Source organism: Epinephelus fuscoguttatus, linkage group LG16 (genome assembly GCF_011397635.1).
Source record: "Epinephelus fuscoguttatus linkage group LG16, E.fuscoguttatus.final_Chr_v1".
In the NCBI taxonomy this organism is placed as follows: domain Eukaryota; kingdom Metazoa; phylum Chordata; class Actinopteri; order Perciformes; family Serranidae; genus Epinephelus; species Epinephelus fuscoguttatus.
This window is the reverse complement of record NC_064767.1, coordinates 22,799,974-22,817,318: the sequence shown is the minus strand read 5'-3', so window position 1 is coordinate 22,817,318 and position 17,345 is coordinate 22,799,974. Positions and strand designations below refer to the sequence as shown.

Below are 17,345 nucleotides of genomic sequence, written 5' to 3'. Positions count from 1 at the left end.
CAACTTCTTGATTTTAATGTGGTTCAGATGACAGAGCAGCTGGTTTTCAATAAAACATTCTTTGCACATCTTATTCTAATATTGTAACACAAATTCCCCTGAAAGAATAGGCATTGTTATAGATTTTGCATGGGGATTTTTCAACTAAAATCTCCCTCCCACTATAAATGTTTCATCATTAAGCACTCTGACGCCTGTGTTACTCATATTTCCTCTTCTTTGATTGTAACAATAGCCAGAAATGACACCTTTACACAGGCGTTTCTGGACCGGAAGCTGTTAAGGGATGAGATAAACGCGTACAACATGCCTGAAGTCAGGAAGCATTCTAGATAGCAAACATTAATGAATTCATTTGTTGACTCCATGTCGCTTTCTCTGATAAACAATTCACACAGGTGTTCAACCAAAAGAAGAAGTAAGTAACGCAGAAATTACCCAACCCAGGGAAACCCAGGATATTTGTGGCTAGCCAGCTGCAACCTGGAGTGTTTGATTTTGACTCAAGTCGTCTGTCCAGTCTAGACACCAGTCACCCTCCACACACTCCCTCCCCTAAAGGCTAAAAACTCACCTATTTGAGTTGCACTACACCGCTCAGTTACAACATTACAAACACTGATAGGTGAAGTAAATTAAGTTGATCATCTCAATATGATGCAAAGTTCTGCTGGGAAACCTTGGGTTCTGGCAATCATATGGATGCCATGCACCAAGATCAAGTACCCAATGGCACGCCTCAATGACAGGACAATGTGCCATGCCACACTGTAAAAACTGCTCAGGAATGGCCCGAGGAACTTTACAAAGAGCTCAAGGCATCAACTTGGCCTCCAAATTCCCCAGAGCACAGTGTGATTGAGCATCCGGGGGACTTGATGTTACCCCAACTCACAACCCACAGGACTCCATATAAGGATCTGCTGCCAACGCCCTGATGCCACACAACACAGAGCACCCCCAGAGGACCTGTGTCCATGCCACAGGTCAGAGCCGATTCCAATCCAAGGAGGCCCCTCTGTGGACTGGCACGTGCCATGGATGCTTGATCGGGTTGGGATCTGGGAAGTTTAGTGGCCAGGTTAACACCTCAAGCTCTTTGTCACGGGCCATTCTGGGGCCATTCCGGCCATTGTCCTGTTTGGGGGGCCAGTGCCATTGGGGAATGTTTTTGCCATGAGGGGCTGTAGTCAGTCTGTCACGGTGTTTGGTCGGGTGGTGTGTGTCAAATGGCATCCACATGAAAGCCTGTTGTCAGTGGCTTTAATGCTGAGGCTGATCGTTGTAGAGGTGTAGATGATACTGTGTCAGGTTCCTTACAGGCCTCAGGCATGAGCTAGCTGTGAACAAATATAACCAATATATGAACAATATAAAACAGGATACATCTGTTTATACTGCTCACAGTAGTTTTTGATATGACAAGCCTAATAGAAATACAGTTTAAAACCACTGAAGTACAATTACCACTGTTCTATTCATCTATAACATGAGAGTCACAGCCTGCACAGTAACGTGCAGGACATGCGTCTATATTTTTTTTCTAGACAGTGGGCTTTTGAATGAAACACAGTGACATCAGGGCGGACAAAAAGAGGAAGGAGAGAATGAGAAAGAGCAGTCTGCAGAAAGAGTATGATTCACATATTACTTTTTTAGCCTGATAAGATCAGATATTTAAATACACTTCATAGAATTGGCCACAAAAAGTGCCTCATTTTCTGATTATTAGAACTTAAAAAAAAAAAAAAAAACATGAGCAAAACAAGTCTCCAACTCAAACCCTACCAGTCGGGACAAAGACCTGGTAAAACAGGCACGAATGATTTTCAGGCTCCATTCTCACGTACATGACGCTGACACTCTAGTGATAGGAATTTTTAGATCACATGAGCTTTCAGCTTCTCTATTTAATCATAAGACACCTGTCTGCTTCCCCTTTTCAGTGTAGCCTACTGAGAAAAAGAAGAATTCCTTTAAATAAAACTGAAAATTGTGAGGCCAAACAGTTTCGAGAAGCAACTATTAGGGCTGGTGTGCATGCGTATATGTCAACTGTTTAATTTCCATTCAGTCTGAATATGAATTCACCTGGACTTCATCCAGACAAACAGAACTGACTTTTTATTTGTGGAAAAAAGCAAGGTGATATCAGATACAATAGATATATAATATAATCAATGTGGTTGAACATTTGCAAAGCAAAGAACTTGTTAATAAGTCTTTAACTTGATCACTGTATAAAATCTGTCCTCACAAACCTTATTTTACAGAGGGGAGCAAATGCAATAAAAACATAGATCAGTTGCAGATTGTTAGCAACGGTTACTCACAACAGCACTGGGCCTTATTGCATCAGCCCTTCATCACTGCTTTGACCATGTTGTCACATTTCCTGACTGATTACGCATTTCTCACGGTCTGCTGTGAGCTCATCTTTTGTTTAATAGATTGAGAAATTATGATTTCTCCCTGATAAGTAAACCACTGGGACCAGTGGTGTGGTAGTTGATAAGGTGTGGGTACTACTGTGAAGATGGACATGTTACCAGGGAGGAAGTGGGTATACTCTCCTTTATATTGCAATGGCCTTTTGGCTGATAGGTGGATATCTGTAACTAGCCACAAACTGAGGTGGGTATACCCTGTATACCTGCGTATACCCTCCACTACATCATCGCCTGGAACCTTAAACCACCTGACACAGAATCTAAAAAATGAAAGATTTTTTTTTTTAATATTAATGAGCTCATCAGAATTTTTTAAATGCTCGGGAGAAAGTACCCTTTCAAAACTATTTCTGTTTAATAATTGTAAGACTGGGACCAACACTCAAGGATCTTAAATTTATTGAATGTTGTAAGTATTAAGAACATTTTAACCTACAATTATGTTTGCACTTGATTATGTTATATTGTTTATTGTGTATGCATGCCTCGCCCTCCACCTTATAGCATCTTGGCTGTGATCACAGTGCGTTACACTTAAGCACAAGTGATAAAGTCTTGACTCACCATTGCATCATACATGAAAAGGTGGGATGTTCTTCTATAGCCAACAGAGGGAGGTTGCATTGTACATTATTTATCTGTGAGACAGTACTGGAATAAAACACTGCCTCATTACCTACCTAAAAAAAATAGCTAAAAAAAAAAGCTCTCTAAGAGCCTTCTCACCCGTTTGAAGGTACAAAATGGTTTTGTCTGCACTGTACTAGAAGTTGTCTCTAAGGGTACTTTCACCCCTGCCCATGAACAATGACAGCAATATAGTCCACGATGACCAGCGCTAAAATCAACCTGCGTAGTTGTCCCTCCACTGTGTCATTAGAAAGTGTCGCATTTATCTTGCAAGTGTACTCTTCTTCAACGTTTTGTTTACTTCCCAGATTTTATCGCATGAAAATTCTCACCAATCAAGAGCAGCTTTATCTGGTCCGCTTGCTAATGCTTCCGTGAAAACACAAACCGACTCTAGGCAAGTATGTCCCTGATTCGGACCAAATCAAGACAACTGAACTGAAAGTACCCTAAACTGGGGGCTGAGGCACCAATGTACACTGCCATGCCTTTCACTAAGAAAGGAAAATTTGGGTTCCCTAAAGACAAAAGGATGAATGAAAGGAAAGGTAAAGACAGCAAACTGACATAAAAAAAAGTCAAATGGTGTGTGAGAGAGACATGGATCAACAGAGAAAGGGTGTGGAGCCCACAGAGGCGCTATGCAGAGGGCCCATAATTTGATGCTACGCCTCTGCATAGGTCTTTCTGAAAAATGAGGTCTTGATCTTAATGTAAGTTAACGCAGGACAGGAACTGTAGTGTACTGTAATGACTTTCGGATCATGACTGAAGCTGTGCAAATGGCACCATCTTGTGAACAAATGAAGCCCCTGTCAAAGTTGTGCAAATATTCATTCTTAGCTGGTGGTGGCTACTGGTGGGCAGCCAGCAGCTAAAAACACACACAAAAAAGGAGAAAAACAATGAGTAGGCTTATCTGACTCCCTGTCGACATAAAATCCAGTGGTTTACACTTTGTCAGCTTGTTTGGGTGTGGGTGTGATGGGAAATCCCCGGCAGAGGGAGTAGTCCTGCAGAAAGCCTCATGTGTGCTGTCCGCTGCGTTTACACCAGACACGCATGCGCAGAAGCAACGTCTGCCTGTCAGTCTACACTTTCACTTTACGCAGGAAGATATCGAGCTGCTTTCCGCCCAAAACTTCAACAAAAACACAACAGAAACTTCAACATTAAAACCGCGTTTGTTGGACTGTAAAGGGTGAAGGTAAAATTTCGCCGGCTCAGCCTTCGTGCTCATTCACAGAATAGGAAAACCAACCGTAAACAACACGGTTAGCTAACTCCGGAGCAACAATGTTCTGACATCTAAAGTAAGCTAACAGTCATCTGTCGGCTCTGACCTCCTGGACAGGTGAGTACATCATGTTTGTGGAGTGAATTGCTTTGAGTAGACTTTTTGTTCAACAAAGTCAGCCTGTGTTTGGCTTATTTGACTTGAACTGAACTTAACAATTCAGTAATAATAATCCAATAACAACAGCAGGCTCTTAACTCAGGGTTTACTGGGACAGCTAATGCTACTGTTTGAGCAAGGTGCAACATAAAGAGCAATAAATGTCACTAAAGATTAAATTAAACTGGTCCCTCGTGGGAAAATGGGGTCAGTGTACAACTAAAAATCTGTGTGAGCTACACTGGAGTCACAGAAAAAACAAACCAGTACAATAATACTAAAAGCAGCTAGAAAACAAATAGAATATATTAAAATGGTTTCAATATGTGACTGATATTTAGCATGATAAGTAAAGTTTGAAGTGGTTTACTAACATTTATGATACTTTCTAATTAAGAAAAATATAGTACATATTAATAAGTAAGTAGTAACAAACTGTTTCCCCTGCAGATGTAGAGGCAGATGTGTAAATGCATTAATAAAAACGTTACAAGAACAGAAGCCCTGATGGAGATCTACAGTGTAGTCCATAATGTTTCTTGACAGTTACAGATTTTGTATTTTGCCTCTTTTTACCTCAAAAGACTCCCTCTGTTGCCCAGCAGCTCCAGGTGACCTGACACTATGGAGCGGGCAGCACTCAAACAGAGCCAGCTGTGTGGCTCTTGGGAAATGAAGGAAAGACTCGGGATGGGAGGCTTTGGGCACGTCTACCTGTATCAGCACCTTGTAAGTTCTGCCATCCGCCTGTATGCTAATGTAGCATACCAGACACGCAGGTTCCATCGAATCACAGCCACACCTGGGAGTTTGTCATGGTTGCTCTGTTGCCGTGGTGGTGCCTGATGCCTCCTACTACGGCTGTCATTATTAGTCATGCTTCTACCATTGTTACACACATATGTTTATTATTGTCACATACATATACTAACATATATTTAAATCTACTTACAACATATGCTACCAGAATTACTGTTATTATTATTATAATACTATTACTAAAAGTAATGTTATTACAACTATTGTCATTACTGCGTGCCCTGCATCTCTCTCTGTCTCTCTTTATATATCTTTTTTTCATATGGATTACTGTACATTTATTATGTTGATCTGTTCTGTACACACGACATGTATTGTACGTCTGTCCGTCCTGGAAAAAGGATCCTTCCTCAGTTGCTCTCCCTGAGGTTTCTACCATTTTTTCCCCATTAAAGGGTTGTTTTTTGGGTGTGAGGGTCCAGAGACAGAGGGATTTTGTATGCTGTAAAGCCCTTTGAGGCAAATTGTGATTTGTGATATTGGGCTTTTTTAAATAAAATTGAAAATTGAATTGAATTTTAATTCCTGTTTGTGTTTGGAGCAGGAGTCTGGGGAGAAGATTGCGGTTAAACTTTGCCGCCTGGAGCTGAACTCCAAGAACAAAGACCGCTGGGGCAGAGAGATTCAGATCATGAAGAAGTGAGTGTAGATCACCCACTTGTGTTCACAAAGAAGCTCATTAACAAACTTTACCATACATGTGTTACTTGTCAAACCACTACAGCATATTTGTCTCTCTTCCTGTTATAGGCTGAATCATGTGAACGTTGTTCAGGCCAGAGAGGTTCCAGAAGAGTTAAGCTCCATTGCTTTAAATGACTTGCCTCTGTTGGCGATGGAGTACTGCTCAAGAGGAGACCTACGCAAGGTACAAAGTGGGTATTTTGAAAAGGCTCCAAACACTTTGTTGTCTTATCAAACAGTGCACTGTTAACCTTTATACCTCTTTATTTAGGTGTTGAATAAACCAGAAAATTGTTGTGGGCTGAAGGAGAGTGAAGTCCTCTCACTGCTCAGTGACATTGGTAAGGTTTTCCTCACTTTAACAGTGTTATCACATGTGGATGCATTAATGTGCATGGATTATAAAAATATTTTTTTACATACACAGGTTCTGGTATCCAATATCTCCATGAGAATAAGATCATTCACAGAGATCTAAAGCCAGAGAACATAGTTCTGCAGGACGTGGGTGGGAAGGTGAACTTTTTTCTTTCGTACATGCATGCAGCCTGTGACATCTTCAGTTTCATATATAATACGCTTTCCTGTGCCTTTCACTCATTATTATGAAACTATGTTTTCCTCCAGCTTGTCCATAAAATCATAGATCTGGGTTATGCAAAAGACCTAGATCAGGGCAGTCTCTGTACATCCTTTGTTGGAACTCTCCAGTATCTGGTAAGTGTTGCATCAGTAATGCATTCCTCTGCAAGCAATGTTGTTTTATTTAATAGATGACAACAATCATCCCCGTTTTATGAATCCATCTGTATGTGTCCAGGCTCCAGAGCTGTTTGAGAGCAAACCCTACACTGTAACTGTGGACTACTGGAGCTTTGGGACAGTCATCTTTGAATGCACATGTGGCTTTCGCCCTTTTTTACACCACATGCAGCCCGTACAGTGGTGAGTCAACATCGCAGCAATGCAACTTGTCTGTATTGGGAAGAACCTTGGCATGCACATGACCTTGAAACACACATTTGGGGAAGTAAGCGCTCCACGAATTCCCTATGTATCAAATTTATATTGTAAAACATGCACATGCAGTCTTATTATCCACAATAACTTGATGAATGTCTACACAATATCAATGCAGTGGGTCTAGTTGTAAATTTGGCTTGATTTTTGGTTCTTTCTGGGTTGCTTGTTTTTGTAGGACAAGTAAAGTCAAGAACAAAGGTCCCAAAGACATCATGGCAGTAGAGGACATGAATGGAGAAGTCAGATTCTCCACACATCTCCCATATCCAAACAATCTCAGCAGGTAGGAACAAAAAGATATGTTTTTAAACTGACCAGTCAAGCATCCCTTATTCTAACTTGCATCTAATCTGTGTGTGTATGTGCGTGCTCATAGGCCGCTGCTGGAACCGGTCGAGTCTCTTCTGCAGATGCTGTTACTCTGGGACGCTGGGGCGCGTGGTGGAGGGCTTGATCCTGACACAAGCAAGCCCTGCTGCTATACAGCTCTGCAGAACATTCTCAACATGAAGGTTAACTATATTAATCTTGCCTGTATTTCACTTAAACCAGATTTTATTGAGTGCATTTATGGTTTTATATTTCCCAGCTGAGGCAGGCTTTTCCTTCCTCAGGTGATTCATGTGTTGGACATGACTTCCGCCCAGCTGCACTCTTTGGTTTTGGGTGCTGAGGAGAGCTTACACTCCCTGCAGCTTCGTCTGGAGACTCACACTCAGACACACATCTCCCCGCTGAGTCAAGAGCTGCTGCTGGAGACGGGAATCTCCCTCGACCCACGCAGACCGCCCGCACACTGTCTACCAGATGGATTGGTATGTGACACACATACATAAAAAAAAAAATTAAATGCCAAACAGACCCAGCCACAAGTACATACGCAGCAGACGGCCTACTGCTGTGTTTTGCCCTCATATTTCAACAGTGCAGTTAACATTTAGTTTCCAGTGGGTCTTTTGTAGGGGGGTCATGACTGCTTTTCTAAATCAACCAGTAATTACCAGTAGCCTTCAGCTGCACTTTGCCAGAAATCGTGGCCACTGCCAGGGTCAGAGATGACAGAAAAACAACAGAACTGGAAAATCCTCCTGCTTCCCTGAAGTTACCAGTGTGGCAAACTTTTTGCCTTCCCTTTGAGTCAAAACAAACACGTCATGGACAGAAAAACAAGTTTGTAGGCTTGTGAGGTGAATGTAAACCAAGGATCTACAAGTAAAGTGAAGTGCCCTTCTGCCATCTAGTGGACCTTTGTCTTTGTGTTTAACAGTTTGTTCTCAAGTGACAAGTGAAATAAGTTATTGTTATATGTTAAATAAAGTATTGAAGTGTGACTGTATAGCTTCAGTGTGGTAATGCTACATTCTCTCCAACAAAATATGGCAGTTATATTACACTTGATACCATGTAGCCTAACTAAGGTTTTTTGTTTCCAACCTTTCTGGCTCCTCTGCAAGAAAATGTTCCAGTTATACTTATTCTCTGCTTTCAGCGAGGCTGGGACACTTCCATAGTCTTCCTGTTCGACAAGAGCCTGACCAAGTACTCTGGCCCACTGACTGCCAGACCTCTGCCAGACAGTGTCAACTTTATAGGTGAGATATATAACTGTATACTGAGTTGTAAAATGATGTCCTAAAAGTTACTCTTCAATCTCTGTGTCTGCTGTTGCTCTCTGGAAGGTGTACTTTGGCCTTGGACGAAGTTGAAAGAATGAAGTGTTAGAAAAGAAAAATGTTATTAATTGGATAAAGTGAATAAAAGTAATCGACATCATGAATAATTTATAGCTCCTTCTCAGTTCACAGTTTACATGTTTTAACCCCCAAAATACTTTGAAAGTTGTACCAAGTCTTTGCACTGGTCGTCCAAGTTAATGTGGTAATCGTGTGTTGTCTCAGTGAGGGAGACGAAGACACAGCTGCCACTGTCTGCACTGAGGAAGGTGTGGGGAGAAGCAGTCAGCTACATCTGCGGACTGAAAGAGGACTACATTCGCCTGTACCAGGGACAGAGGGCCGCCATGTAGGTGCACAAACACACACATACACATACACCCACACACTGAACCATCCTGACCTTGTGTTTGTGTATGTGTAGGCTGAGCCTGCTGCGCTACAACACCAACTTAACGCGGTACAAGAACCTGCTGTTCTCCCAGTCGCAGCAGCTCCGAGCCAAGCTGGCTTTTTTTAAGACCAGCATCCAGCATGACCTTGAGCAGTACACCAAGCAGAGACACATCGGTATCTGTGAGTGGATGTTAATCTCCTGCGCTCATACATAATTTAAAGTCATTTACTCAAGCCTTTAGTGAACTGTCTGCTGTTGTGTTTTTTGAAGCTTCAGAAAAGATGTTGAAGACCTGGCAGGAAAATGAAGAGAAGGCTGATGACTTTACAAAGGTGGAACAGCTTGTACTCACCTACAGTTTTAAACTTACTCATAGTTATTTAAAGACACAACATGCTAATGGTGTTTTCTGCCATAGGTTGCAGATGTGGGTTATCTGGATGAAGAGATAGTGGCTCTACATTCTGAGATCGTGGAATTGCAGAGGAGTCCATTTGCAAGGAGACAAGGGGATGTAATGGAACAGCTGTCAGTATCTATATTACTTCTACACTAAGAAAGGATCGCATCTTTCAAGTCTGTCTTAAAACAATAGTCAGGTGCCCTTGTTCAAAACACAAAGACTTTGGAACAGCTTGTAATTTCAGGAGATACCTACTCGATTTGATCAGGTCAGATTGCTAAACCCTCATTTAACTTCAGATGAACTTCAGAATGTATTTTATAATGGAAGAAGGACTGTGTTTTGTCCTCCAAAGCGTCCATTGGATGCCTGTTAAGAAGGGCTCTTATAATAATCTTGTAATAATAATATAAACAGAAGGAATGATTATAGCAAGCAAAAACTGGTAGATGCTAGATTGTAGACACTGGATGACAACACAGGCATACAGCACAGATGTCAATACTTGGGCTTCAACACAATTCAACAGACAGTTATTTTTAACCCTGCTACAATGCAACATTGTAGTGAATAAATATGATGCCAGACTTAGTAGTTATCTACTTTATAATTCGTTATACGTGAAGGTATAACTCACCTTATAAGTACTAAGATGTAACCCTTCATAGCCAGCGAACTAGCTACCTAAGCTGGTTACATGCTAATTTAAAGTCTGCGTAAATTAAAATAATAGGTTTCTTTCTAAACAGATTGTACAATTTAGAAAGTAGTTGCTAAAAATGTTAAAAGACTGAACTATACGGTGTGGAGTCAGACCGTTAAACTGATCGAGGATTTTTTGGCAGGCCTGAAATCACGGCTCAAAGACGCACTGGAGTCATCCTTAACATAACCCCTTCCCTACTACATAAAAACTAATGTCAGAGCACGTAGCATCAGTGTTGTTAGGTTCATTTCCTGTGTGTGAGTGGTGAGTTTGCTACGTTTAACACGCTCTCTTGGCTCTTTCAGTGTAATAAATACATGGATATAGAACTCTGTTCAATGCAAAATCATATAAACACAATCAAAACAGCTGTCACCAGCATACCTTTCAGTCTTTCAGTCGAGTCAGTTACCCTGCCCGCTTGCAGTCACTGCTTACTGCTGTGGGTGTTAGCTGCTGTTAGCTGCTGAACAAGAATCTGCAGCTGCGCAGCGGCTCAGTGCCTTCAGCAGACATGTCCCCAGCTTTTCAGAACTCAGATTATAGCTTATTTTTTCATGATTTTGAAACCTTATTTTACAAACTTGCCAATTTTAATCATTGAAATTTGACGGTGGTTAGTAACATTTTTCTGTGGTGTGACAAACTCAGAACACATTTATTTTTGCTTTAAGCTAACTTTTAAGTGTTGATGCCTGCGCAGTATGGCTGTTTTGTTGGCTGACATGTTTGATGACTGCATTCTAGCATTTACCCCAAAAACTCTTTCAATGTAAACATGGGCATCTGGCTATTGTGTGTTTTAAGACAGACTTGAGAAAATGTGAACCTATCATTCAAAAATAACTGTGCTATACAAAACTTAACTCACTCTCTTTGCTTTTTTTTCAGTGAAGCAAAGGCTATTGAACTCTACAAGCAACTGAAAGCTAAATGCAAAAGTTAGTACAAATCTTTACACATTTTAAAAAGTAGACATGGGTTATCGGGGCCCCTGCTTTACAGTGGCATCTGATATTGCTTGTTGCTATGGATACAAATCAGTTATATAACAAATAGATAAATTGGCCGACAAAATGTGCAGAAGGATTCACTGAACAAATGTGTCGCAGGGGTCACTGTTGTTTAATTAATTCCTCAGCATGGGTGTTAATGGTAATATCAGAATGGTATGTCGTATCCGTTTACACGACTGTGTCAGATGATAGTACACAGATGATCAGAGGAGGATGTGTTCGTACAGGTCCTGACCCTCCACATGGCTATAGCGACAGCCAAGACATGGTGAAGATGATACTCCAAACAGTTCAGAACCAGGACAGAGTGCTGAAAGACTTGTACACTCACCTGAGGTACTTTAGGTGCACACACATAACCATAAGAACCAAGTTCAGCACAGTTGAGGTATGATATTACAGTTCCCTGTGTGTCTTCTGTGGTTTTCCCCATCTTTCTCTTTTTTTCCCTCCGTAGTACAATTCTGGTGTGTAAGCGACGCATCGTTGATTTGTTCCCTAAGTTGGAGAGAGCGGTAGAGAACATAAAAACAGCAGAGGCAGCAGTGATGCAGATGCAAATGAAGAGACAGAAAGAATTCTGGTACCTCCTAAGGATTGCCTGTGTGAGTTTACAACAGACGGCTCAACAGAAAGTATTCTCAGTGATTATTAAATGTATAAAGTCAAATCGTACTGTAGCTAATACAGTGTGTGGTTGCGTGTGTAGGCCCAGAGCAACTCTCCATCACAGTCACTTGTGCAACGACCCACTGACAGGTAAGATCTGTACAAGTCACGAGTTTTCACATTACAATTCTATCCCTAAAAAACACTGTTAAAGAGAGTGGCCACTCTAAACATCATGTGGCTGTTTCCTCTTACTTTTATCTGCATTTTATAAGATTAGTTTAAATCTACACCATGCGTAAGAACCTGAATGAAACCAGCTGGTGGAGTTTGTACTAATCCCAAAGCTGCCACTAGAGGTCACCCTATACCCCTCAGAGCCTAGTAGCTTGTAGAAGAAACAGGACTCATAATCTCCTCAATTCCTATGTACAACAATAATACAATAATATGGAGCCCCAGAGTCCTGAAATAATCCAGGGTGTCTGCAGGTCCTCAAAAAGTCTTACTGTCTTATATTCAATTTTAATAAATACTTGGCCTTAAAGTCATTAAATAGTCTTAAATATGAATTTGTGAGGTCTTAATTGACACAAACATTTGATCCAATTTTATTTATCTATCTTTTAATATATTTTTTGTCAAAATGAGTCAAGCTCTTCTGTGTCAAATCCACATTTCTGAAGTTAGAAATCTTTAAACCTCCCACTGAAACTAATACTTGCATGTACCTCTGCACGGGACCCTGTATATACTACTCTGTAGTTTCCTGCAATGCTTCCTATAGACCCCCTGTAATCTCTCTCTCTCTCTCTCTCTCTCTCTCTCTCTCTCTCTATATATATATATATATCTATATATATTATTCTGCAAAACCCTGGCAGTCATTGGGTCAGAGGTGGTACGCCCTAGAAAGCACACTCATATTCTTAATTTAGAGTCTTTTGTCTGTTTCAGTGAAACTGTTCACCAGTTACTGGACGAGAATGAGCGTTATCTGAGTCAACTAACTTCCCTGCTGCAAGATGCCACCCAGGAGATGGAGCAAAGTGTTATGGTATGTATACAGGAGTAAAGGAGTGTGTTCATGCATGAAACAGATCCCTAAAGCAACTCACTGATGATTGCTGACTGACTTAAATGATGGAAATATTATCAGTCACCACATACTGTTTTTATGTCCACTCTTCTTCTCTTCCTGCTTAAACCATACATTCAGTCTTTACTAGTTCATACTGTTTCACCTAATCAATGTGAAGTTGTAAGATGGAAGAATGGCATGATAGTTGATGGTAGATTGAGATTGCTATGTTAAGTAGTATAATATTAATATGCTGACTCTCTCTAGGATCAGGACTGGAGCTGGACTCAGTACGGAGCAGTGAAAGCCCAAGCTCAGAAGCTGTAGAGACTGACCAAAGACTCTGTTATGAGTCAAAGACAATTTACTGTAAACAAGTGCCTTATCAGAGTTACACTATCTGAAAGCTTTGTGATTCCATACCGTGTCTTTAACATACATGTAATGTTGTAAGACAACATGTGAAACAGCGCGATATGGTAAGCTATTCATGTTTTAACTTAAATGTATATTATTGACTTCTAGCTGTAACCAAGACTTATTTATATTTCTGATAGTACTGATTAGAGTAAAACATTGCTGCTGAGAAACTATGCATGGTGGAATGTGAATAAATTTTATAAATGCGTGGCACATATACCATGTTTTGTCTTTTCTTTGCAAGTGTTACTGTTGAAGGAATTAAGTTTGTGGTTATGTACATTCACACAGTAGACCAGACAACAGCCTGCACACACACAGGAAATTGCTTGTTTATAAGACCCTGGGTTCAAAAGTCTTCTGGCAGCTGCTGAAATCCAAACAGCACGGAGGCAAAACAACAGTAAGTTGCATGAAATAATATAATCGAAAGCGACAAGAATCAAGTTACAGACACAATAAGACGTTTAGTCAGGACATGTCACTGTGATTTCAACAGAATATTATCTTTAATATTTTTTTTAAATATTTCTGAAAGGAGGAAGAACTTAAGTGCTCGTTCTTGTTGGGTGGAAGATTTCTTTATAATGTAAAGTTTCCGAAGTATGCAATGCTGCATCTCCATGTTTTGTTTTACTCACACACTGACCTTCGCTGTCAAGTAAACATAGTTTGAGGTGTAGTTCTCACACTTAAACCATTATCTGGGCAATCCAGGCAAGCATTTTATAATTTAGTGAATATACTGGTAAATAGTGCATCATCTATTCAAAATCTGAGGTAAATACCAGACTCTGAAATAACACCACAATAATTTAATCCCCAAATGTTAATCATCCTGATAGTAAAAATGTACATTTATTAAACAGTCTATTGCAAGTATTTTTAGATATGCTTCCTTTATAAGTGTCCATAAAAAACACATTTCAGTGGAAAATATTGTTGGTTTTACCTCCTTTTATGTATCTTATGGTTGCATTTACTCACTAAATTTATCTTCCTTTTAATTTCACACAAATTGTGCATAAAGGTGATAAAATATGATACTTTTGAGCAGTATTGTAGTTGTAGTGATGGGTTTATTTATATTTGCTGCTTATTTCAATTGAATATGATAAATAATGTACATTATGCCCACTATTTAGTTTTATGGCTGCTGTTTTAAGTTTGCAGCTGTTAATCTGTGTGCCACGCAGTCAATTTGCAAACGTATGAACCCCATAGAAACATTTTATTCAATATTTTCGTAACATTTTACTGTTTATTTTCATTTTATTTGATTGTTCGGTAAGAGATAAAATACAGCAACTCTAAAGATATAATATATACACACAGAGCAGAGGCATTCATGTACCTATCGCACTTAACACCCATACACAATATAGTAAGCTGTGTGACACTGGGGCGGAGCATGCGCAGAACTCTTGAATTCTACGGCTCTGAGCATGCGTAAACGTTGGAAAACATCCGAAGACTGCGAACGGTTGGTTCAGCCAATAGAAACGTTGCTTATTAACATATTGTCGCTAAGCATCATGGGAAAACAGATAACTGCTCACCTTGGACGAAGAAGTCGCCGTCACGCCGTGTCGATTGAAACGTTTACGTCTTTTGCGTATAGTACGTATACGAAACGAAGTAAACGTAATCATGAAATGTTTCACTCAAACACCGTGATAGTGAACAGGATTTATTTTCGCCTCTATATATACGTGTCGACAACCATTGCAGTTTTGGATGTGAGGGCGATCTGGCTGCGACATCTGTCACCCCATTGATCGCTAGGGTTGATTCGGCTGATCTGGCTGGCTAGGCGGGTGTCCCCTTCCTCCCTCACCGCTCCATGTGTGTCCCTCCCGAAGCCCCGCGCTCGGTCGATGAGGACGAGGTCCCCCTCGGCGGACGACCATCCATCGGTGTACCAGTAGCTGCGCTCCCCTGCTAGAACCTCCAAACAAGCTCAAGGCCCATTTGTAGGAGAAACGTAGGGAAGTTAAGCTCCAAGCGTCAGACACATCCAAATGAGGCGCTGCACGTGGCAGTCTGCCTTACTTTTACTATATCAATTTAAAAATGTAATTGTTTAGATAGATAAAGAATAGAGACGTTTATATTATTATTAGATATTATAAATTTACACATTTTTATGATGCCCCCTGCCCAAGGCTTGACCCTCCCGAGCTACAAAACGAGCTATCTAGCTAAATAATACAAACTAAAATCCCAACCCAGTAATGGATTATGTAAAGTCGTGTAGCCTTTCCTTTTGGCCTATTATTTTCATCTCAGGATGTCTTCCTCCAGCAAGCTTGCTAAAAATGCTAAGCAACGGTAATGCTTGCTATATAGCTAGCGAATGTTGCTAGCAAGCTGTTTAAACTACAATATTATACTACTGCTAAATGTATACGAACAATAAAAGTCACATATGACTAACGTTACATACTAGATAATCTAACTAAATACTATTTTGAGGCAGGATGTCCCTTAACAAATAATATAAATTCATGGATCACTGTTTTCCAGTGACAACAATTGGATCAGTTTAAATTGGTTCTGGTGGACTAAATCTCCATAATGCAACAGATGTAAAGTCACCATTCACTGGAGCTCGGCCATTCAATACATACATAATGTGTTGAGAGTAGTAGTAGAGATAAATTAAGGGGGTGGGGGGATCTTACTTCACCTTACCTTACAATTTTGAGGCACATGTAGGCCTACTTTACCTGAGTATTTTTCATTTCATACTATATTTATTTGACAACATCAGTCACGATTGTTACAATTAGTTACCTTTTCAGATTCAGATTATTAGTACAAAATATAAATCAGTGATGATGTATTTACTACGTATTAAGCTTACTGCAATATATAAAGTAGTTGAAATAGTAGCTCCACCTTACTTATTCAGTTATAGAATGTAGTGTATTATTCTGTAATGAACCACTCTGCATAATGAGTAGCCTACTTTCAGTGTTGGTACTCTAATATTTCTGTACTTTTACTTAAATAAGATTTTAAATGCAGGGCTTTTTCTTGTGACAGATTATACTGTGGTAATACTACTTATACTTAACATTCATGTGACCAGAAACTTTGCAAGAGCTACCAGTGGGTGTGTAGTGGATTTAAGATTAACTACTAATCTTGTTTATGTAAATCTATTTGGGTGATCTTAAATAAATAAAACTGCTTCTTATTTTTTATTTTTTTTTAAAGCATGAGCGTATTCATGAATGTGAGATTAACAGATGTATGTGAGCTTTCTGGGTGCTATTGTTTGTGTTAGCAAGGGGGTTACTGCATACACTACAACTTAAGTTTTGCAGGCTGCTTATTTTATTGACGTGAATAATCTCTGATATTCAAAGTACTCAAAGATGAGAGTTTAACTGCTGACATGCCATGTCTTTAACTTTAAGAAAAGACTGAAAGTTGATTTAAAAAGACAAAACTATTAGACACATCTGAATGAGGTGGTGCACATGGCAGTCTGCCTTACTTTTTCAATTTTATTTTAACCATACTTAATGGTGCGATGTGACACATAATGTGACTAATGTGTACATAATATTCCATAGCTCCCTTTTAAATACCATAATTATGGAGATGACTCTGTTTAAACCACTGATGTGTTTTTTTACCAGTAGTAGTTCATGTGGCATCTTTAATTTTTACTTAGCCTTGTATTTAAGCCCACATAGTAATTTTATATATATAATGTGAAACAGATCCAGACTGAACAATTCCCCATTTACCATCAGATGTTGTCCCATTATCCCATAGACATTCATTTAGGTTTACATCTTGTGAAATACTCACATGCATCATGTAGTCATACATAATCTTTGGAATCTGTGTTTCCCTGTTGAAAATGAGCACAAGGCAGAATTAAAGCTCTTGGACATCATTGCTATCTGATTATCTGAATGACTGATTTTATTTTATTTGCACTAAACAAACAGTTGGACCACTGCCATAATAGCGCTAATATTTCTGACAGCACCTGAAGGCAGCATAATATAACAAGTAAAG

General features: G+C 39.8%; 1 protein-coding gene across 4 annotated transcripts; it reads left to right on the top strand.

The window, feature by feature from the left end:
- Window positions 1-4,158: 4,158 nt before the first annotated feature.
- LOC125903733 (inhibitor of nuclear factor kappa-B kinase subunit alpha-like) lies at window positions 4,159-13,515 on the top strand. 4 transcript variants are annotated; one of them, XM_049600839.1, is made up of 22 exons: window positions 4,159-4,434; window positions 5,082-5,205; window positions 5,840-5,934; window positions 6,046-6,163; window positions 6,251-6,320; window positions 6,407-6,495; window positions 6,607-6,696; window positions 6,800-6,924; window positions 7,178-7,285; window positions 7,379-7,514; window positions 7,617-7,817; window positions 8,492-8,594; window positions 8,901-9,024; window positions 9,100-9,251; window positions 9,343-9,404; window positions 9,491-9,600; window positions 11,073-11,122; window positions 11,425-11,533; window positions 11,655-11,802; window positions 11,907-11,956; window positions 12,764-12,863; window positions 13,155-13,515. In XM_049600839.1, exons 2-22 carry the CDS (start codon window positions 5,101-5,103, stop codon window positions 13,212-13,214), a joined length of 2,205 nt encoding a protein of 734 aa, XP_049456796.1. In that variant the 5' UTR covers window positions 4,159-4,434; window positions 5,082-5,100; the 3' UTR covers window positions 13,215-13,515. The 4 variants fall into 4 exon arrangements, with proteins under 4 accessions (XP_049456796.1, XP_049456798.1, XP_049456797.1 ...); XM_049600841.1 differs by having other exon boundaries at window positions 5,079-5,205; XM_049600840.1 differs by having other exon boundaries at window positions 5,061-5,205.
- Window positions 13,516-17,345: the final 3,830 nt, after the last annotated feature.

Coding starts and splice junctions, on each gene's coding strand:
- LOC125903733 (XM_049600839.1), top strand. CDS start 5,101: ATGGAGCGGGCAGCACTCAAACAGAGCCAGCTGTGTGGCTCTTGGGAA. Junction 6,164..6,250: donor CAAGAGGAGACCTACGCAAG/GTACAAAGTGGG, acceptor CTCTTTATTTAG/GTGTTGAATAAACCAGAAAA. Junction 9,252..9,342: donor GCAGAGACACATCGGTATCT/GTGAGTGGATGT, acceptor TGTTTTTTGAAG/CTTCAGAAAAGATGTTGAAG.